Below are 23,541 nucleotides of genomic sequence, written 5' to 3'. Positions count from 1 at the left end.
TTAATGAAGAATCAAAATAATATTGTCTACTCTTCCTTCGCTTACGTATGGTTTTAAATGTATTTGGAAACATTCCCTCTTAACTTTATCATGCGCTTTTTATCAATAATGTTTTTATATATATGAATGTTCTCCTTCAAATTTTACACCAGACTATATATATCTTCTTTTTTTTAATAATATATTTTTATATGATTTTTTTCTTTAATTTTTTTTTAATCTTTATAAGTACTTTCTTTTCTTTGACTATCTTCTTTTTTTCTTTATTTTTTTTGTTTAAAGACCAAAGCCTTGAATGATGTGGAATTGAGAATCTCCAAAACTAGTGTAAAATGCTTAAATCACGACGACAACAAGGTTGACGATAGGTTGATGGCCAAAGGCCATATCAATCGTAGCTCTGATACCAATGTAATGACCAAAAGTCATATACGCAGCGGCAGTATTTTTAATACTTCGTAGACAAATACATCCATCGTAGCATAGTAAGTGTAAATTGAATCTTATATAAAGAATTGATGTAGGATGATACAATTGAGAATGAAGGTCTTGTATATATAGCCAAGTAGGTACCCTTTCACGAACAGGCATGTCTCTAAGACATGCCTTTTCATTATTAATTAACCATTAGTTAATTTACTTATTATTTATTATTATATTTATATTATTATGATTATTATTTAATATCTATTTTGATCTATTTTTACATAATTTATGTTCATAACACTTGGAGATAACGCCACCTACCTCGTGAAAGGGATAGGAACTGTCATTCTTCACTTGAATCAAGGTCAAACCATACATCTACAAGAAGTATTGTATATGCCCAATTTGAAGAAGAACTTGGTGTTTATTTGTGCGATGGAAGATAAAGGCTTCAAGGTAGCATTCATTGATGGAAAGGTGTGTGTTTGGCATAGAAACCCTAAAGATGTATTTACTCTTGGATTTAGGGTTGATGATATTTATCAAGTTGGTGGAAGTCCTTTGGGAGCTTGGGCGAGTGCTACTTCTCTTTAATGTGAATTATGGCACCGTGGATTCGCCCACTTACATTACAAAGCCTCACCTGGGGTAACATACAAAGAGACCATTCCCTTCTAGTGAAAGCAAGACAACTGAGATTCTTCAATTGGTCCATTCTTACCTATCTGGTGCCCTGCCCGTAACCTCATTGGGAGGACATATATATTATGCAATTTCTGTGGATGACTTCTCACGCAAAACATGGATCTATTTCTTGAAGAGGAAGGATGAAGTGTTCAAATGGTTATGTTCTTTCAAAACATTGGTAGAAAATCAAGCAGGGAAGAAGATTAAGACGTTGAGGATCGACAATGGAATCGAATATGAATCAAATGAATTCAATGACTTTTGCAAAGAGGTTGGCATTAAGAGGGAGACAATTGTTCCATACACTCTTGAGCAGAATGGCGTTGCTGAAAAGAAGAATTGAACAATCATGGAAGCCACCCATGCCATGATCTATGATCAAGGTCTACCAAAATTCTTGTGGGGAGAAGTTGTCAACACTGTCGTATATGTTCAAAATAGGAGCCCGCATCAAGGTTTGGATTTCAAGACACCCAAGGAAGTCTTCACTAGTAAGAAACTTTATGTTTCTCACTTTAGAATCTTTGGTTGTTTGGTATACTTTCATGTGCTTAAAGAGAAGAAATAAGTTAGAAGCTTTTGGGAAAAAAGGCATATTCGTCGACTACATTGAAAATTCAAAGGCATATAGAATCTATGTACCTAGTCAAAAAGATGTTGAAGTAAGCTGAGATGTTACCTTTGACGAAGACAATGCCCTCGGGAAAGCCATAGAGCTCCCCATCTCAAGGAAGCACGATGATGATGCTACCGAAAAACAAGACGAACCTATGATGGATGAGCCTATGCTTGATGTTGATGGACCGATGGATCCTATTGATCCACCTCCTAGTGATCCCTCTACCTCAAGGAAAAGACCACTATGGCTCAAAGATACTCTCGAAGATGCTGAAAGACAAATTGCTCCAAGAGGGACATTTCACAAAAGTAAGAAGCCAAACAGGTATCAAGGATACTTGGCTGCCGTGAGTACTATTGTTCAAGCTAAACCTTGCACGTTCGAAGAAACCGTAATGCACCAAGTATGGGAAGATGCAAGGAATGAGGAATATGAATCGACCATAAAGAATGATGTTTGGGACATTATGCCTAGACCTAAGGACAAGTCCGTGGTCACCTCAAAATGGCTTTACAAAATTTAACATGGAGCTGATGGGAGTGTTGAAAAATATTAGGCCAAGTTCATAGCTTGTGGCTTCTCTCAAAAGGAAGGAGTGGACTATGCCGAAATATTTGCACCGATTTCTCAATGCACCACTATCCAATCTATAATTGCTCTCGCTGCAAATCAAGGATGGAGCCTACATCAAATCAACATCAAGACTGCTTTCTTGCATGGCTCACTTAAGAAGGAAGTCTACTTGGAACAACCTCAGGGCTCTGAAGTTCAAGATAGAAGTACATGTTAGTTTTTGTAGCATCGGATGTGTTCTAGCCACGAAATTTGGTGAAGGCTAGAATACATGAGATCTCTAAAACCCAGAAATCATTTCTGGACATTTTTCCTAAATATGACTTAATTAGATTATTGGCTAGTTTTTAGATATTTGCAAGTATAAACTTAGGGAATATGGTTAATTAATCAATATTAATAAAGTCAAGGGGAGAATCATCTAGAAATTCACACGGATCGACCCAGAGATGATCCTAGCCATCGATTATGTTTTAATCTTGGTCGTTGGTGCTCCAACAGAGGATTATAAGAGGAGGTCGATGTGGTGATGGACAAGAAACTTGAGCAGTTCGATTTCTTAGCAAATCGATTTCTAGAGTAGCAACAGTCAGTTGTCGGGAGAGCTAGAGATCGAAGCAATGTGTGAGGGGTAGAGATAGTGAGGTTGGAGGAAGTATTCCAGATCTAGTGAGTGCATTTGCAAAGAGGCAAAAGAGCCACAGAGAAGCTGACACAGAGGTTGCGCAATAGCTTCTAGAGGCAAGTTCAATTCACTGACAGGGAAAGACATCTTCAGTTCCAGAGGTCGAGAAGGAGTCCCTGAGTGTCGAAGAAGCATTTTTCCAGCCAGCAGAGGGTAGAACAACTTCATCAAAGACCAGTCAAAGGCGTGACGTCAAGTAGACTGCGCAGAGCAACCAGAGGCTAATGCGGAGAGTTAGAGGGCCAAGTTTCTTAAGGAAAGTTGTGTCGAGGTTTCCCTATGGAGTGAGGAAATTCCTCACTAGATTTTTGCCAGTATTTTTCTCTGTAGGATTGCCATATTTTGGCATCTAGTAGTACTCATAATTTCTCACTGTTGCATAATAATAAAACCCTCAGTTGTTGCACCGTTTTCCCGCATTGGGTTTTTCCGAGGACTTTTGTCCAAAGATAATTGTGTTAATTTTATGTGTGTGTGCTAGCATTTCTCAGCTTCCAGCGTTTTATTTTACTGTAGAATTTTTATTTGTGAAGGTTGTAATGTGTTTATTTTGATATTTGTCGTAGCAGATAAATTGTTAAATTAATTAATAATTAGGAGAAATAATACCAGTTGCTGCAATAGGATTTTGGTACTAGAATTTGCACATGGTATCAGAGCGCATTTAATCCGCTGGAGAGCTCAGAAACGAAGGAAAGGAATTTTGTTGCTCAACAAGGGCAGTAGACCGCAATTCCCAAGGGCAGCACAGTATTTTTGCCAGGAGGCCATGTTGCTTGAGGAGGTTCGTTTTTTCTGAGTGAGGGGCAAAAAAATTTGAACCTTCCAGATGGAGTGATTTCAAAGGTAGAGGGAGCAGCTCAGTGCTTTCGTTGGGCAGATGTCTAGTTGGACGCAGGGGTTTTGCAACAGTACGTTGAAGCAAATCCAACGTCGGGGTAGACGAGAAAAAAGCACACAGAGGGAAAATTTTCCTCAGGGAACATCGAATCTCAGAAGTTCGAATTTCCAATTGCAGATTAGCAGTAGCAGCTTGCAAGATCATGCATTCCAGAAAGAAGTGCAAGTAGCAGAGTAGCAGCCGAGCACAGGGAAAGAGGGAGTTTTCGACATTTTCAGAGATGGCCACTACAGGGCTTAGAGGTCAGGATAGGTTGGATGGAGCTTCCAACAATGTCATCTGGAAGGCTAGGATGTCCTTCCTTCTAGATGAATATGGCCTTAAAGCCTATATTGATGTTGTAGTAGCGGTTCCTCAAGATGCAGATCAGCAGAAAGAATATAAGAAGAAAATGGCATGGGTGAAGCGGTTGATCCTAGATGGATTATGGGATCATATTGTCTCACCTATAGCTGGCAAAGATACTGCCAAACAAATGTGGGATGCTCTCTCCACGTTATACCAAGGTGCTTCCGAGCAACGAAAGATTTACCTAGAGGAGAAATTAAGACTCATCCGAATGTAGAAAGGGGGAAGGTATAGAGCCCTACCTTACCAAAATTCAAGAGGTCTGAGACCAGTTGTCAGCTGGTGGGCCAGTGCTTCAATCCACGGAGCTAGTGCGATTGGCACTCAATAGTGTCTCATAGGATTGGCAGTTTTTTGTCCAAAGCATATTGGGCAAAGATAGGCCACCAGACTGGGATAGAATGTGGGTTGATTTGCAGCAGGAGTTGAGATGAGCTTTGTTAAAGAGATCCATCAGCGGCAACAGCAACTGATCAAAGATGGTGGAGGAGGAGAATGTGTCCCTCACATCAAAGGGTACCAATGAGGGGCAGGGGGAGTAGAGAAAGAAGAATAAAGACTTGTCAAAGGTCAAGTACTTTAGGTGTGGTGAGCTTGGTCACTACTGTACCCAGTTTCCTCTCAAGAAGAAGGTTAAGGAGGAGAAGCAAGACCAACAGGCAGCTTCAACAGAGATTGATAAGCTTTCCTCCAGATTGGAGGAAGACTTCGCTATGTTCGTCAATATACCTCCAAGGGTGAGGTCAGATGATTTGGTACTATAGCCCTAGAAAGCTACAGATGGGCAGGATCCTTGAGGAGTCCACCTCATGGATCATTACCTAGCTATGGGGACCCACAGTATACAGTAGCAGGATGGACCAGTGGCATTTGATGCAGTTAGTACTAGAGTGACAGTTGCAGACTAGTAGCAGTGAAATACTGAGGAGCACAGTGAAAAGTTGGCAGCAGTGCAGTTGGCACAGTGCAGAGTCAGCAGCAACACAGATCCTTCAATGACGTGCAGATGCTAGTATCAATCAGAGACTCGAGAGACAGATGCATCATACTAAACACGTTTGATTCAGTATTTTGGATGCTTTTCAGTTGCAAATGTTGCATCTGCAACAACAACAAATGAGAGGGAGTTGCAATGCAGATGAGTGTTGGCAGCAGTACGGCAGTGTCAGCAACGACACAGATGCAGTGTATATCAGATGTGCAGTGGTTGGTGGGCAGTAGCAGCCAAACATCAACAACGTGACAGGAGATGATGCAGAGACAAGGTGTTGTGGTAGGGAGCGCAGCACTAGAACACATTCCTCGCTAAGAGGGAGTATTAGCTTTCATAGCATCAGATGTGTTCTAGCCACGAAATTTGGTGGAGAGGCTAGAATACATGAGATCTCCAAAACACAGAAATCGTTTCTGGAAATTCCACCTAGAAATGACTTAATTAGATTATTAACCAGTTTTTAAATATTTCCTAAGTCTAAACTTAGGGAATATGATTGATTAATTAGTATTAATTAATTCAATGTGAGAATCATCTAGAAACTCACAAAGAGCGATCCCTGATCCTAGCCATCGATTATGTTTTAATCTTGGTCGTTGGTGCTTCAACATAGGATTATAAGAGGAGGTCGATGTGGTGTTGGAGAAGACACTTGAGCAGTTTGATTTCTTGGCATATCGATTTCCAGAGTAGCAGCAATTAGTTGTCGGGAGAGCTAAAGATCGAAGTGTGTGAGGGGCATAGACAGTAAGGTTGGAGGAAGTATACCAGATCTAGTGCGTGTATTTGTAGAGAGGCAAAAGAGCCACAAAGAAGCTGACGCAGGGGTTGCGCAGTAGCTTCTAGAGGGAAGTTCAATTTGTTGAAAGGGAAAGACGTCTTCAGTTCCAAATGTCAGTAAGGAGTCCTAGAGTGCCAAAGAACTATTTTTCCATCCAGCAGAGGACAAAATGACTTCATCAAAGACCAATTAGAGGCTTGACGTCAAGTATACTATGCAAAGCAGTGCATAGGCTGACGCAGAGGGTCAGAGGGCCGAGTTTCTGAAGGCAAGTTGTGTCGAGGTTTTCCTGCGGGGTAAGGAAATTCCTCACTAGATTTATGCTAGTATTTTTCTCTGTATGATTGCCAGATTTCGGCATCTAGTTATACTCGGAATTTCTCACTGCTGCATAATAATAAAACCCTCAACTCCTGCACCTACTTTCCTGCATTGGGTTTTTCCGAGGACTTTTGTCCAAAAATAACTGTGTTAATTTTATGTGTGTGTGATAGCATTTCTCAGCTTCCAGCGTTTTATTTTTCAGCAAAATGTTTTTTCGTGAAGGTTACAGTGTGTTTATTTTGATATTTGTCGTAGCAGAGAAATTGTTAAATTAATCAACAATTAGGAGAAATAATTCCAGATGTTGCAATAGGATTTCGGTACTAGAATTTTCACAAGACACATGTTTGTCGGTTGAAGAAAGCCCTTTATGGGTTGAAGCAAGCCCCTAGGGCTTGGTATGAGAGAATTGATAGCTATCTTATTAAGTTGGGATTTACAAAGAGCTATGTTGATCCAAACCTATACTTCAAGGTTGAAAAGGACATGCCACTCATTTTGGTTGACCCTCTCATTTATCAATGCAACAGAGGGTTGACTTCCGAATTCGAGATGAAGGACCTAGGACTGTCTTGGGTCCCTATAATACTAGTGATTCCCCCATTACTATTGTAGCTGTATTCCTTAGTAATATTGTTGTGCCCCTATTGTTCCCATATTTTTATTACTGTGCCCCATAGAATCCCTCTATTGTTATTTTTGTGCCTTTATATTATTATTGTTTGGTCGGCTTGGTTATATTGTGACCCCTTAGACTCCTATATATAGAAAGGAGGTTTTGTAATTTGTATCATCCAAGAATTGTTCATTTGTGTAATGTAAAGGAGGTTGCTCCCTCGAAGAGGCTGAATTCTAAGGCGCTGATCTATCTTTTCTATCTTTTTGTGAGCGGGTTTCATAACATTTGCTATCAGAGCTTTGGATTCTAGGGTTTCGTTGCTCTAAATAGGTCATCGTGGCATTTTCGCTATAACTTTTTTCTGCGACGTTTCAGAAGCAAAAAAAACCCATTTGAGACGAAATCACGCTGAACCTCAGGTCCTAATTTCAGAGCTTTTCACGCTATATTTGCGGAGATATGATCTGAGGAAGTTGGTATTTTACAGACTCTTGAATTACATTACAAACAAGTGACCTTGGGAAAATCGTCATAACTTTTGTTTTGAGCATCAGATTGCAATTTCGTAAGAAGCTACAGAAAGAAGAACACTCTACAAATACACTCGCTAGATCTGGAATACTTCCTCCAACCTTACTGTCTATGCCCCTCACACACTTCGATCTCTAGCTCTCCCGACAACTAACTGCTGCTACTCTAGAAATCGATATGCCAAGAAATCGAACTGCTCAAGTGTCTTCTCCATCACCACATCGACCTCCTCTTATAATCCTATGTTGAAGCACCAACGACCAAGATTAAAACATAATTGATGGCTAAGATCAGGGATTGCTCTTTGTGAGTTTCGAGATGATTCTCGCACTGAATTAATTAATACTAATTAATCAATCATATTCCCTAAGTTTAGACTTAGGAAATATTTAAAAACTGGTTAATAATCTAATTAATTCATTTCTAGGTGGAATTTCCTGAAATGATTTCTGTGTTTGGGAGATCTCATGTATTCTAGCCTCTCCACCAAATTTCGTGGCTAGAACATATCTGATGCTACAAAAGCTAACACTCCCTCTTAGCGACGAATGTGTTCTAGTGCTGTGCTCCCTACCACAACACCCTGTCTCTGCATCATCTCCTGTCACGCTGCTGATGTTTGACTGCTGCTACCCACCAACTACTGCACATCTAATATACGTTGCATCTGTGCCACTGCTGACACTGTCGTACTGCTACCAACACTACATCTGCACTGCAACTTCCTCTCATTTGTTGTTGTTGCAGCTGCAACATCTGCAACTAAAAAGCAACATGATATATCGAAATTACAATACCAAGTACAACAAATTTCACTCTCACTAAAGGTAAATGAAGCCAAGATGAATGACGTGGAAGCTAAGATGAATGGCATGGAAGCTAAGATGAATAGCATGGACGCTAAGATGGAAGCTAAGATGAATGGTATCGATGGCCTTACTCTCATAAACAAATTGTCACTTGGGAAATTTTTACGGAAGAATTGATAGCACATTATGAGGATACAAAAAGCAACATCTTTTTTAGCCAATTGATAAGTCTCAAGCAAAAGAGTTCAATGATGGAGCACATTGAGGACTTCCAAAAATTGAACATAAGGGTAAAAGATATTCCAGAGGAGCATAGGATTGATGTGTTCATAGGGACTTTAAAGGATAATATCCAACATAAGGTTTTCCTTTGGGAACCTGATTCATTGGAGAAGGCATTCAGATTAGCAAGAAAAATGGAAAGAAAAATTATGGCAACCAAGAAGCCTACCACTCACAACTATAAAGATGGAAGTGTTGTTGCCCCTAGCCTTCCACAACCTATAAAGTTGACACCACAACAATTGGAAGAAAAAAGAGCAAAAGGGCTTTGTTACAGTTGTGATAGAAAATACACTAAAGGTCATAAGTGTGCCGAGAATAAATTATTCTACATAGGTTGAAGAGGAGGAAGAAAAAGAACAAGAAATGTCAAAAGAAGAGGATATACTCCAAAAACAAACCCTAGAAAAAGAAGAAATGAATCCGACCATATCTTGTAATGAATTAGCTGGAATTACCACTCCTCAAACTATCAAGATAGAAGGACATATCAAGAAGAAAAAGGTAATAGTGTTGATTGATTCAAGAAGTACCCACAATTTTATTCATTGTAAGATAGCTAAAGAATTGAATTGCTTCCTATATCCAGCACCAGAGTGTTAAGTAATGGTTGCAAGTGGAGGAACCATAAATTGCTCTGGAAAGTGCCATAAAGTCAAGCTATCCATGGGAGAATATGTATTGAATAGCCCAATGCTTTCCAGTCCAATGGGAGGTGTTGATGTTGTACTAGGAATCCAATGGCTACAATCCTTGGGTACAATAGCTTTTAATTTTCAAGAACTTTTCATGAAATTTTCTGCGAATGGAAAGGAAGTTGAATTAAGGGGTATTGCAGGGAAACCGGGAAAGATAATAAGCTCTAACGGTATGACAAAGCTTCTAAAAAAGGAACAACGAGGTGTGATTGCACACTTATTTTCACTAGATGTTTCCACATCGAAATCACCTATTTCTCTAGATCTCCAAAAAGTCTTAGACAATCATTCCAAGGTATTTGAGAATCCCAAAGGTCTCCCATTTATTCGTGATCAAGATCATGCTATTCATTTGATTCCAGGAAATGTTCCTCCAAACAGCAGGCCGTACAGATATCCTTATGCCCAAAAGAGTGAAATTGAACGTATGGTTGCAGAAATGCCAGAGGCTGGTATAATTCAGCCTAGTCAAAGTTCTTTCTCTACTCCAGTAGTATTGGTGCACAAGAAGGATGGATCATGGCACATGTGTCCGGATTATAGGGAGCTTAACAAGCTCACTATTAAAGATAAATTTCCCATTCCTGTCATTGATGAATTATTGGATGAATTGCATGGATCAATTTGGCCTTACCAATGCACCTTCTACATTTCAAGGTTTGATGAATTTCATTTTCAAACCCTTCCTTAAAAAATTTGTGTTAGTATTTTTTGATGATATACTAATCTACAACAAGTCTTGGAAGGATCATGTTGAACATGTTGACAGGGTGCTACAACTATTGGAGGAGAAACAATTACATGCAAAAAGCTCCAAATGTTTCTTTGGAGTACAAGAGGTGGAATATCTGGGTCATATTGTATCTCATGAAGGTGTTAAGGTAGACCCTAGCAAAATTAAAGCCATTAAGGAATGGAAAATCCCCACATCCATAAAGCATCTGCGAGGATTTCTCGAGTTGACGGGGTATTATCGCAAGTTTGTTAAGAATTATGGGAGAATAGCAGCACCTCTAACAACAGTATTGGAGAAAGATGCATTTTCATGGACTCCAGAAGCAACAAAGGCCTTCGAACATCTTAAAAAGGAAATGTGCCAAGCACTGGTCTTAGCTACACCGGACTTCACAAAAACCTTTATTGTGGAATGTGATGCTTCAGGAAATGGAATTGGTGTTGTTTTAATGCAAGATGAAAGACCCATTGCTTTCGAAAGTCATCCAATCAAGGGAAGGTATTTACACAAAGCTATTTATGAAAAGGAAATGTTGGCAATACTACATGCACTTAAGAAATGGCGACACTACCTAATGGGAAGACATTTCAAGGTAAAAACGGATCATGATAGCCTTAAATACTTTTTAGAACAAAGATTATCCTCTGAAGAGAAACAAAAATGGGTCACAAAGATGTTAGGTTATGACTTTGAAATCATCTACAAAACAGGGAAGCAAAATGTTGTGGCAGATGCACTCTCAAGAAAGGATGAGGATGTGGAAGCATTGTTGTGCGCCATTTTTATTATCCAACCAGATTGGATAAACAAAGCAAGGAAGTAATGGAAGAATGACGAAGAAGTGTGGGCACTTATTCTAAAGTTACAACAAGATTCCAGTACATCTGATACATTTAGTTGGAAAAATGATTCGTTATGGTACAAAGATCGCTTATACCTCTATAAGAATTCCCAACTCAAACAAAAGATTCTTATGGAATTACACACTTCTCCCTTAGGAGGGCACTCAGGATTTTTAAAAACTTACCACAGGGTTAAGAAGGAATTTTTTTGGGTTGGCCTTAAATCGGATATTCAAAATTTTGTGGCGGAATGTTTGGTTTGCCAACAAAATAAAGTTGAAACAATTAAGACCCTAAATCAACTACAACCTTTATCCATTCCAAGCCAATGTTGGGAGGAGGTTTCAATGGATTTTATCACAGGTTTACACAAGTCTGAAGGAAAGAGTGTCATCATGGTGGTAGTTGACAGACTTACCAAGTATGCACATTTTTGTTCATTATCACATCCATTTAAAGTCAGTACAGTTGCTACTGCATTTATGGAAACAATTCAAAAGCTACATGGAAACCCAAAGATTATTGTAAGTGACAGAGATCCCATTTTCAATGGAAATTTTTGGACAAAATTATTTTCTTGTCTTGGTACTCAGTTAGCTCATAGCTCATCTTATCATCCTCAATCTGATGGGCAAACTAAGATAGTAAACAAACGTTTGGAAGGATATCTTCGTTGCTTTGTATCTGATAAACAGACAGAATGGGTCAAATGGTTGCCTCTGGTTGAATGGTGGTATAACACTTCCTTCCATACTGCAGCAAAAATGACCCCATTTATGGCACTTTATGGAAATCAACCACCATCCATCACACACATCATATTTAAGAGAAAATTCTAAGGTTCAAGCAGTGGAACATCACATCAAGCATCAACAAGAAGTTCTCCAACTCTTAAAGGATAATCTCATGTTGGCGCAGAATAGAATGAAACAACAGGCAGATCAACATCGCAACGAAAGAAGTTTTGATGTAGGTGACTGGGTATTCCTACGGCTACAACCATATAAACAAATGTCCCTCAAGCAAGCTAAGAAGGATAATAAATTATCACCAAAGTATTATGGTTCGTACAAGGTGTTGCAAAAGATTGGTACTATGGCATACAAATTGGACCTTCCTGCAGTTTCTAGAGTACACCCAGTTTTCCATGTTTCATGTTTAAAGAAGGTTATAGGTGACAAGCTCCCAGTTCAAAAAATATTGCCAGAACTTGACGAGGAAGGAAAAATTATATTGGAACCAGAAGCAGTTATAGAAACAAGAACTCGACAGCGCTACGAAATCGATCAATTTCGGAGTATCTCATCAAGTGGAAGAACTTATCTGCTGAAGATTCCACATGGGAGGATGAGAATTTTATACAGAAGCATCCAGAACTACTCAAGCGTTGAGGACAACACTTTTTTGAAGGAGAAGGGCATGTTGGGTCCCTATAATATTAGTGATTCTCCCATTACTATTGTAGTTGTATCCCTTATTAATATTGTTGTGCCCCTATTGTCCCCATATTTTTATTACTATGCCCCATAGAATCCCTCTATTGTTATTTTTGTGCCTTTATATGATTATTGTTAGGTCGGCTTGGTTATATTGTGACCCCTTAGACTCCTATATATAGAAAGGAGGTTTTGTCATTTGTATAATCCAAGAATTGTTCATTTGTGTAATGTAAAGGAGGTTGCCCCCTCGAAGAGGCTGAATTATAAGGCGTTGATCTATCTTTTCTATCTTTTTGTGAGCGGGTTTCATAACAGACTGATGCATTACTTCCTAGGCCTGGAGGTCTGGCAAAAGCCAAGCGAGATTTTCCTTTCTCAAGGAAAAGACATTGTGAAGCTGCTAGAGAGATGTGGAATGATAGAATGCAAGTCTGTGTCTCCTCTGATGGAACTCAACTTCAAGAAGCTATGTGGAAGTGTTGTTGGGCCCGAATTGGCAAATCCTTCAGGATATAAACAACTTGTGGGGGGCCTGATGTTCTTGGTAAACACCCGACTGAACATATGCTTCGCTATAAATACTTTGAGTCAATTTATGGTTGAGACTCATCACATACATTGGGTTGCTGCTAAGAATATCTTAAGATATCTCCATGGCACTATCAACTATGGACTAAAATACATTGTCGGGAATTTGCAGCTACATGGATATTCTTATGCTCATTGGGCTGGTAGTGTGGTGGATAGAAAGAGCATGTCATGAAGTTGCTTCTCTTTGGGATCTATTTCAATTTCTCGGATGAGCAGGAAGCAAAGCACCATCGAGGCCAAATATATTGCAACTAGTGTGGCCTGTTGTGAAGCTATTTGGTTGAGGAAGATCTTCAGTGAGCTATTTGAGCATGTGTTGGATACAACCGTTATCTATTGCGATAACTAGAGGATTCGCCTTTCAAAGAGTCTCGTGTTCCATGACGGCACAAGAATATTGATATCAGGCACCACTTTATCTGGGATATGGTACAACGGGGAGCAATAAGGCTCCAGCACATCAGGACGGATGAATAGGTTGTTGACATCCTCACGGAGCCTCTTGGTATCGTCAAGTTCATTGCCTTTAGAGAGAGGTTGGAAGCCATGGAAGGACCCTCCCAGGAGGGTCACACTTGAGTTGGACATTGAGCTCTGGGAGCTCTTAGAGACTGGGGTACTTCGTGGAGCTATGTGCGACCATAGGGTGAGTGGTTCACCTTCTCCTATAGGTACGTTATGTACAGGGTGAGTGGTTCACCTTCCCTTGTGATAACCCATGATGATAATATGAGTGTTAATCAAGGTTGTCATTGATGTCAATATGGCAGTGTTTGTGATGGAAAATTCTTGTGATACGTGATGTTGCCCATTGATGCCCATTGATCATAGTGTTGCCCATGTAGGACCCAAGGACTGAATACAATATATGGATTTACAGACAGAATAGAAGCAGTAGACCCAAGGAGGAAATCCATCAGGGAAGCCATTAGAAAGACATTGGAATTCAAGAACAGGAGCAGTCAAAGAAGAAATATCGAGAGAGCTATCGGAAGAGTTCATCGGAAGCAGTTTATAGGAGTAAAACCACAGGAGCGAGAGAAGCAATTCATCGGAAGTCATCAAAGAAGAGTTATCGAAGGTCACAGGAAGATAAGCCACAGCAGCAACAACGATATCGGAGGAGCAAAGAGGAACACATCATCAGAAGAAGAGCTATCAGAAGAGCGGAAGAGTGAAGAGAAGTCATAGGAGCAAGAACCCAAGAGTAAGAGCCATATCGAAGGAAGTAATAAACCGCATCGAAGAAATAAAACCATGTAATAACGCATGTAATAAAACCGCATCTGAGAAATTATATCAGCGGCTTTATCGACGGTTCTATTATATGCCACCGCTCAAAACCCCCGATGCGATATGTATTACGGACCCAATGGTTCCATCACAATATGCTCTATTGTTATATCACATCCGCCATACTGGAACCTTCGCATCAGAAGTTATGTACCCCAAGTCTTAAAGAAATGCCTCACAAAAACTATGATTGTGATATAATATGTGGACCCGACGGATTTATTAAACGATTTATTAAAATATCGCATCCACTGCGTCGCAAGTTTCAATAAAGGCTTGACACATTCAAAACGCCAATTGTGATATTACTGTGGACCTGACGGACTGCTGATTGTGATAAAGTTGTGGACCCAACGAACCGCCGATTACAATAAGATGTGCAGACCTCCAAAGTTGCGATTGCGGGAATTATATGAAGTTACGATTGCGATTTAAGCAGTGATGTGGCATGTGGGACCGCCAGACATCTTTTATAATATGAATGTTCGTAAATAAATAGGTTTATGATATAATTGTAATGTGTGACTCCATACACAAGTCAGCCTCTCCTCCAATGAACATGTATTTTGGATATTGATGAGATTCATATGTGTGTGTGTATATATATATATATATGTTAAACGCTTCACCTCGAGAAGGGTATTGATCTCAGGGATCTATTATAGAGAAATAGAAACAGTTCACATCTCGTGAACTTAAGCAGAACAGCGGAAGTTGAAGGTTGAGTGAGCGAAAAAAAAGGAAGCTGAAGATCGAGTGAGCGAAGAAGGAAGCCGAAGGTCCTACAGATGAAGAAGAAAGCCAAAGGTGCAGCGGAAGCCGAAGGTCAAGCATTCTGTTGACTGGGTTATTTATTGAAAGGCTCAGACCTGTAATGAATCTGTAGAAGCATAGCTTGCAACCTGTTAAAAGACTGCATTGACAGGGTTGTTTTTGTACGCGCAACCTAAAGCAGCAGTTACTCCTGAAGCAGTTACCGCAATAGTAAGAACAGAGGGTTGGAAATAGAGAATTGTTTTGTGCAGACTTTGAGGCTTGGTGCAGTGTATTGAAGACACATTGTTGATAAGCCCTAGCTGTCCTTGGAGTTAATCTTGGAAACCATGATGCATCAGTCATCATGAAGTGACCTTAGAGAAAGTAGTTGGGTAAATATGAAGAACAGTAAAGACTCCTTCATATGAAGACAAGTTGTCATTGATGAAGTAGCATGGAGACTACAGTAAAGCTGTAGATTGACAGAACTCAGTGAAGAAGATTTTGGGAGCCGAGAATTACTATAAAACATATCTAGACAAAGTATAGCAGTGGGTTGGAGCCCAGAGGGTTGGTGCTCGGAAGGTTGGAGCCTCGAACAAACAAGGTAGGTGCCTTGAAAGGATAGGGTTCGAGCCCTAGAGGATCAGTGTGCTCAAGAAACCAGGTCGGAGCCTGTACCAAAGAAGGGTTGGAGCCCTAGGGGTTGGAGCCTCTAAACGCGAGATCGGTGCCTTGAGAAGATAGGGTTGGTGCCCTAGAGGTTGGAGCCTCACAAAAGACCAAGTTGGTACTTGGCAATAGGTTGGAGCCTGGGGGATTGAAGATCGATGTCTTCATCAAGGGTTAGAGCCCTATATATTGTACTTGATTCATTATAAAGATTATATTAATAAAAGCATTTATTCCTATTACTCATTTTGTGTTCTAAATATAATTGATTTCACTGGTAAAAGTAACAATTGAAAAGGAATAACCCTGTGTAGACTTTTTGCTGTAATCTCACTCGGACTAGTTTCCCGTCGAAGGGCAGTCGAGTTTCTTTTTTTGACAATCATGACTTAATGCTGTTACGCACCGCAGAGGCCGGAGCCTCGCTATATTATTATTTTGCTTATTTCAATAGAATAATTTTACTTAGAAAAATAACATTTGAAAAGGAATACTGATTCACCCCCCCTTTATCAGTATTTCCAACAATTGGTATCAGAGCTACCTTCACACAAAGCCTAACAGCTTGAAGGTTGATCAATTAGAACACAAATGGTGAAGCCAAGGAAGAAAGTCTCCAATCCTCCTAAAGGTGTCTCCCTCAACCACCAAAGTTAAAATCAATCAATTTGTGCAGGCTCCATTGTTCAATGGAAACTTTGATATATGGGAAGCAAGAATGAGGAATTTCTTAAAGACTCAAGGCATTGAAGTCTGGAAATTGGTGATTGCTAATAGCATGATGGATGGAGAATCCAAGGAGTACAATGCAAAAGCGATGAAGGCAATCTTGAATGGGCTACCAGATTCTATAAAGGGAAATTTAAAAAAGCGTTTGTTAGCAAAGGGTGTATGGGACAAACTTCATGATCTTCACTCAAAAGGGGAGTTGACAATGATCTCTAGTCAAGAAAATCATGGAAAACAAGAAGGAAATCCAAAACCCATCAAGGAAGGTGAAGATAAGAGTGATAACATCAAGGCTAAAGAAGACCTAGAAGATGAAAAGAACAAAAAAGATTTTGAAGAAGATCTCCTCACTAAACTTAGAGTTGCCATGGAAGAGATTATCAGTTTGAAAAAGGAAAACGAGGAACTTAAGAAGAAAGCACTAGCTAGTGACCAAGACCAAACAAGGAAGGAAGTTGACCTTGTCAAGCTTCAAGTACAAGAAAGGAATGAAGAGCTTGCCAAGCTTAAGGAGGAATTTCATCAAAACAAAAGAAAGCATCATGAAGAAGTCATATCCATGACAAATCAATTGGATAAGGCAAAGAAACGGGAAGATACCTTGTCAAGCCACCTTGAACAAAGGCACAAAAGCTTGAACAAACTTGAAGTAGAGATTGGTCAATACAAGGAAGAGGTCTCCTCTCTTAAATCTCAACTAGAAGAAGCAAGAAAGCTAGTACAAGGAGCTGAGAAGACAATGGAAGCATTGGCAATCATAGAAGGACAGGTTGATGAAGCAGAAAAGGAAAGAAACACCATGATATGTCAACTAAAAGCAAAGGATGAAGAAATCTTCAAACTAAAATTTGACATCAACCTTCTCAAGGCCAAAACATGTAAAGCTACAAGGATCATGGAAGAAATGGAGAGAAGTCTAGCTAAGGAAAATGAAGAAATTTTCAGAATGAAATCAGATATCATCTCCCTTAAAACAAAAGCAAATGAAGCAACTTGTATCAAGGAAGAAATTGAGAAACAACTTGCTAAGAAGAATAATGATTGTGAAAGATTGGAAGAAGAGATTGTCTCCCAGGAAAAAGGTTGAAAGAATGGACAAAATCTTGAAGAGCTCTCAAACCTTGGATGGCATGCTCAGCCATCAAAGATCTCCATTCGATGAATCAAGTCTTCGCTATGAAGGTGAATCCTCAAGCAAGAATGATAATGCTTCAAACAACAAGGATGTGAGGAAGCCAGAAAGAAATGTTGATGCTCCCAGTTCCAGCAAAGGCAAGGATAAGAGTCAAGGCAACAATGAAGGAAGTCTCGTTCCAAGAAGAAATGCAGATGGTGTCAAGGATGCAAGAAGCAATGGTTATCATCAAAGGATCTCAAGGTAGAAAGACTTCAGAAGTACATCTAGGAAGTCTCCATCTCCCAGGTACCAAAGTTTATTTCTTGGTTATTGTTATGCTTGTACAAACTTTGGACACATGGAAAAAGATTGTAGGGCATATCACAAAGATAAATATTATGGTCCCCGACAATCTCCGAGAAGCAATTTTGCAAGAAATCATGAATTCTTATTCATGAACAACATAGAATGCTTCAAGTGTCATAACATTGGTCATATGGCACGTGATTGTAACTTGACTTGGGCTCCTACACAAACTAGAACCATGCCAGAGAAGAAAGTTACACAAGTATGGAGAAAGAAGCAAATTGGATCCGAAAGTCTCTTGAACTCTCCAACCAACAACACATGTTGTTGACCTGATCTTCGACAATCTAAGCATTTGATGGGGAGACTCTGCCAAAAGGAAGATCATGCATATAGTTAGGGGGAGCTTATGATGATTAAACATTCTTGTAGAAGCCATCTGTGAATGGGCCTTATGTAATCCTTGATGAGCTATATTGACAATCATTCTTTGATGGATCATTTCTCAGGAACACTCCTTTGAAAGAACATGATCTCTTAACTATCCAATGGACTGTTGTTGAAGATTTTTTTTCACTTGATCACTAAGCAGAAATTGGAGCAGCAGAGAAGGCCATCTAATGCTAATAAGGCAAATAACTATGTTGTTGTTATTACAGAAGTTGAATGTCTCGACTCAGGGATATGATGTGAGAACAGGTAAATTGTGGACACAAATAGATGCAACCTTCAAACAAATAGATACATCTAGAAATGGAGCTTGAATGTTTTGTTCACTACACAAGCAAGAGAAGTTGGCAACATTTAACATAATTGAAGCATTGCAAAAATTTGTCAGTCAGTAGAAAGAATTTAAAAGATAGTCACAAATTGGATATTCAAATCTGCTAGTGGAGATAACTTGCATAAACTTTTACTAGAACACAAGGAAAAATGGCTCATCAAAAGGACTATAGAAAGGAGAATGTTGTGCAGTCAAATATAGCTCAGGTTGATGCTAGTCACTTAGAAAAATAGCAACAGTGAGGCACAACCTATCACCATTTCATTCGAATACAAAGATGTTGAAATATTGGATAGCAGTGACTTAAGGAGAAGCACAAAGATTCAGAGGAACTCTGATTTGAAGAAAGATAGCGAGAAAGACAATTTCAGTGGCATTTTCACTTGATTCGGACTATGAAGGCCTCTTAATTCTGACTGTGGAGACAACAGAGTATGGTGTAGAAGCATAAAAACTTGGACTTGGACATTTGGTGTGTGGCTATTTGGAGTCTGTTTGGAAGCATTAAAGTGGAGTATCTTTAAGCATTGTTGAAGCCATGATGAAGTAGTTTTGAGACATGAAGAGGGGATAATGTGCTAGTTGATGATAAGGTAGCAATCTTTCTATCTTGAGCAAAAAGAAGAGCACCATGATAGGCGGAGTAACATACCCATGAAGATCTACTATTCATGAAGACGAGAAGCAGCTTGACAGGGGGAGTACTTGGGCACTCCGTTTGCTATTGATGTCAAAGGGGGAGAGAATGTTGAAAGAGAAGCAGAATATTGCCGTCAATGACAAAGGGGGAGATTGTTAATCAAGGTTGTCATTGATGTCAATATGGCAGCGTTTGTGATGGCAAATTCTTGTGATATGTGATGTTTCCCATTGATGTCCATTGATCATAATGTTGCCAATGGAGGACCCAAGGGCTGAATACAATATATGGATTTACAGACAGAATAGAAGCAGTAGACCTAAGGAGGAAAGCCAACAAGGAACCTATTTGAGCCTCTTTAGGTCACATTGAGCCTTTTATATTTAGTCATGGGATCCTTTGAACTCACTCACTTGGAATTACACCTTAAATCACCCATAATCATTGCATACTTGTCCTTGGGTGAATCTTCAAGTAAAACCCTTAGGGGATATTTAGCCTAGGACCATTTGAGTTACTTAATCCCTAAGATTTAATGGGGAAGCCTCCCTTGTAGGGATTATATCCTATCACAAAAATGAGGGGTAACTCTCTCGTTTGTTGCTCTCAATCTAGATTTCTTAGTGAGGCTTTGCACTAAGGTGCTAGATTTTAAAATAACATGTACAATTTATGAATATCGGCTCCAGTTTTCCTTTGGAAACTTTGGCACGCATATGTTTTTGTGAATGAGGTTAGCTCCTCCTTTGTCTTTTGGCATATGTGGAGAGAGGAGCTATGTATGCAGCTTTTACCAAAAGGGATTTTACTTGTCAAGGATGCCAAATTTTTAGAGCTAGGTGCTTATTTGGGATTCATTTATGCTCTTGTAGCATTAAGGAAGATAATGTAAATATTGTTGTATACACTCTTCAACCGTTTATTTTTTTCTGATGTAAATATATTGATATAACTATGCATCATACACGCCTTGCATGTGTATTATGTGTCTTGTCGATACCTAGATCTAGGTTTGAAACGCATCGATCCTTTGTTCTCTATGTGATTTCTCTGGAAAATCTGAACATTATATCATGAATCACAGAAGCATAAAATCTAAGAAGACTTACTTTTGATGGCTTGAGCAGCTCTTAAGGGTATAATTATGGTTGAAGTATGGCAATGAGCATGGTTTTCCTTTTGTCCCTTGGGATGTTTGCACTATGATCAAGGAAAAGAGTGGTCTTAGCTTGATTAATGTCACTTCTCAAGGCAATGTTGGCGACTAAGTGGGTGGTGTGGTGTTTGGAGGGGGTTTAACCCCCATGGATTTCCCCCCTCTTCCCTAGTTTTGTGGAAGGACGGTGGTCATACTGCCAACCAAAATACTCATTGGTAACCCCAAGGGACTCAATGGATTTGATCCTCCATGAACTTTTACACAATCTACAAATAGAGCTAGAGAGATTTCGGGAGTAAAAAAACAAGAACCCACCCTCTCCAAATACATGTATGCATATAAAATTGCTTGGTATTCTACTAATGTAGTATCTTGGTTGAAGTGCCTAGAACTCGGTGTTTGACATGGGTTTGCCATCATACTAGGCCTCTGGTGGATGCAAATATCTTTTTCTGTCCAAAGAAATACAGTTTCTCAGGTACCCGTGAATTAAGCATTCCAAGTAGGGATGTCGGTGCCATGCCAGCCCCTCATGAATTTCCCTCCTTTTCCCTAGCTTTCTAAATGAAGAACAGCAGTAACCGCTAGCCGAAATATTGATTGGTAACCCCAAGGGACTCGATGGGATTTGACCCCAAGATCTCCATGAACTTTTACACAAGCAAGCCTATCAATCATGCTAGCCCTTAGGGCTATGATGGATGCATCTATCATGATTGATACATGGATGAAGATACCAGTTAGTAGCAATTAAATTCCTGTGTGGTTTCACATGAAAAACTGGTACAAACATAACTACATGTTAAATCAATTATGGACACAAAAAAAGGGGACGGGTTTCTTGGTGACGTTTCTGTAAACAAAAGTCTAAGTTCTTTTAGTTCCAATTATTTCTTTAAAGTAGCTTTAATTCTTTAATAAAACCCAGCAGCCACCCAACTGGTCAATTGGCTGCTCTACCAGTGAGCTACATGTCCTTCATGATGAGCACCTCCACCTTCCATCATGTTTGTAGTTTAGTGGTTGGAACAAGGCACTGGCATGCAAACAGCCCAAATTCAAACCTTGGCATATGTAGAGCCCTTGTGTTTAAGGAAAGGTGTTTAACGTCTCAAAGTTAGGTTCCCTCCCTCATCAAATAACATCAAATATGCTTTAACCAAACATCAAATATGCCTTAACAAAATTGGACCAAGTAGATATTAATAAGATACTTTAACATTTATATAAGTTTGATATAAAATAGTAGTCTTTTCCAGAATGGATTTGGCAAAATTTGGCAGAAATTTTGGGAAATCTGGGTTACAGCCGTCAAGCTTCAGGATTTTGGGTTTCCAAAAGTTTTTTTTAAAATGCTGACTCTATTTCCATCATTCAAACACTCCTATAGTCATATTTAAACCAAAAAAAATCACCAATTCCGATGAAAAATGACTTTCCAACAAAATTGTGACCTGGTAGAGAACGCTTGATATAAACATCTCTATTGACAAATACGATACTTTAACCTTCATATAAATATCCAACGGATATATTTGCATAGCATAACACACTCTATGCCATGATTAGTAAATAATAATCCGCTGATTAGCTCTTCAGCGTTGATTGCCTATAGCCCTCAAGGCCCTTCTTTTAAAAATTCCGTTAAATTTTGCCTACACTTCTACGGACGAGAATCTCATGAATAAACAATTAAGCAGCAGATGATTACTGTGATTATTATCTGTCCTTGTGGTTTCGATGGCATGGCAGATAAGTTTTTCGCTGATAGAGCTCGAATGAAAATGACAATCTTATTATCAGCTGCTAAACAAAGAAACATGACATAAGAAAACAGAAGCAGTGAATTACACCCACCTCGAATCCTTGGGTACCGAGTTTAATGCGTGGGATGGACGCCATTTCTAAAAGCTTGGGTCGATTCTGCCTGAAGAAATATATGAACTCGTACAGTCGTAGATACCCTTGCAGTGCTTCCAAACTTCCTTGATATTCAAAGAGTATAGCGTATGCTATATAGAATGGAGCTGTCAGCCGAGCGACAATTTCGCTCCGGAAATATTTTTCTGGTAACCGGAATCTGACTGTTTTTGCTCTGCAATATCCAAAGTCTATAACGCTTTAGTCATGAATTGACCACCATCACAGACGAATATACCATTACCAAACACCCAACGTTTACCGGTTGAAATTGTCAAAACACGTGGTCCACAGTGAACCCATGGTCCATGAACTCTATCTCCCATCTCCCACGTGGGTTGAAAGTTTTCAATTTTGATAACCCATGGAATGTGGGTTCTCTGCGATGTGAAGTGAAGTGAAGTGGTGGATTTAAAAAACAATTCACGGATTCCATTAAACAGGTATCGACAACAATGGTAAAATGGGGTTTTAAATCAAAAATAATAACTATACACAGCAGAAGCTTTATGATTTTGAAGAAAAAAAAAAAACAACTCTTATTTGTAATTTACGGAGAATGTATAATTTATATCATGGTTTCTGATGGGATAAATCAATTATAAATTTTCATTTAAGAATAAGAGAGGCACGAGAAGTTATAGGGATAATTTAAGAGATTTATTAAAAAATATTATGATAATTAGTTTCCTGATATAATAATAGTTATTTATAAAAGTTATATTTAGTTTAACTATATGCATAATTATCTCCTAAAATATCTTTTAAGTAATCATTAATTTTTTTAAAATAATGATTACTTAAAAGATATTTTAGGAGATAATTATGCATATAGTTAAATTAAATATAACTTTTATAAATAACTATTATTATATCAGGAGACTAAATATATAATAAAAATACTTTAATTTTATAAATAAATAAAAATATAGAATTTCATTTAAATAAATTCTCAATATGTCTTATTGTTACAGTCCTATGATGTGATGCCTTAACATCATTGTGGGCATTATGTGGCACTCACGATATTTTGTCATAATTAACTACTCTAACTTGAACTACACCTAATTTCTTTCACTTCAACACTTAGTCAATTTTTCAATTTCAATCTTCTTATTCAATTACTTCATTCAACAGTTATTCAATTATGCAAAATCATAACTTCAATACAAGCAGTAGAATAAAACTTCATTAACAATCTGCGATATTGTAAAGAACAGTATGAACACAAGTATATGCAATGGGAGGGGGCAACTCCCAAACTTTTGTTGAAAAATGTA

The 23,541-nt window shown here is 38.9% G+C and overlaps 1 protein-coding gene across 1 annotated transcript in view; it reads right to left on the bottom strand.

Annotated features, from left to right (window-relative positions):
* The window catches only part of LOC149242110 (putative aldo-keto reductase 1), a 294,759-nt gene extending 272,131 nt beyond the window's left edge, over window positions 1–22,628 (bottom strand). Inside the window, exon 1 of the mRNA XM_089374180.1 lies at window positions 22,199–22,628. Within this exon, the coding sequence (XP_089230306.1) occupies window positions 22,199–22,243 (45 nt within the window). The 5' untranslated portion in view covers window positions 22,244–22,628. The remainder of the gene's footprint in view (window positions 1–22,198) is intronic.
* Between the last annotated feature and the right edge of the window lie 913 nt (window positions 22,629–23,541).

This window comes from Pinus tabuliformis, chromosome 8, assembly GCF_031772625.1.
Source record: "Pinus tabuliformis cultivar Carrire ecotype Pingquan chromosome 8, CPIR1, whole genome shotgun sequence".
Lineage (NCBI taxonomy): Eukaryota > Viridiplantae > Streptophyta > Pinopsida > Pinales > Pinaceae > Pinus > Pinus tabuliformis.
This window is presented reverse-complemented; position numbering and strand designations above follow the sequence as displayed.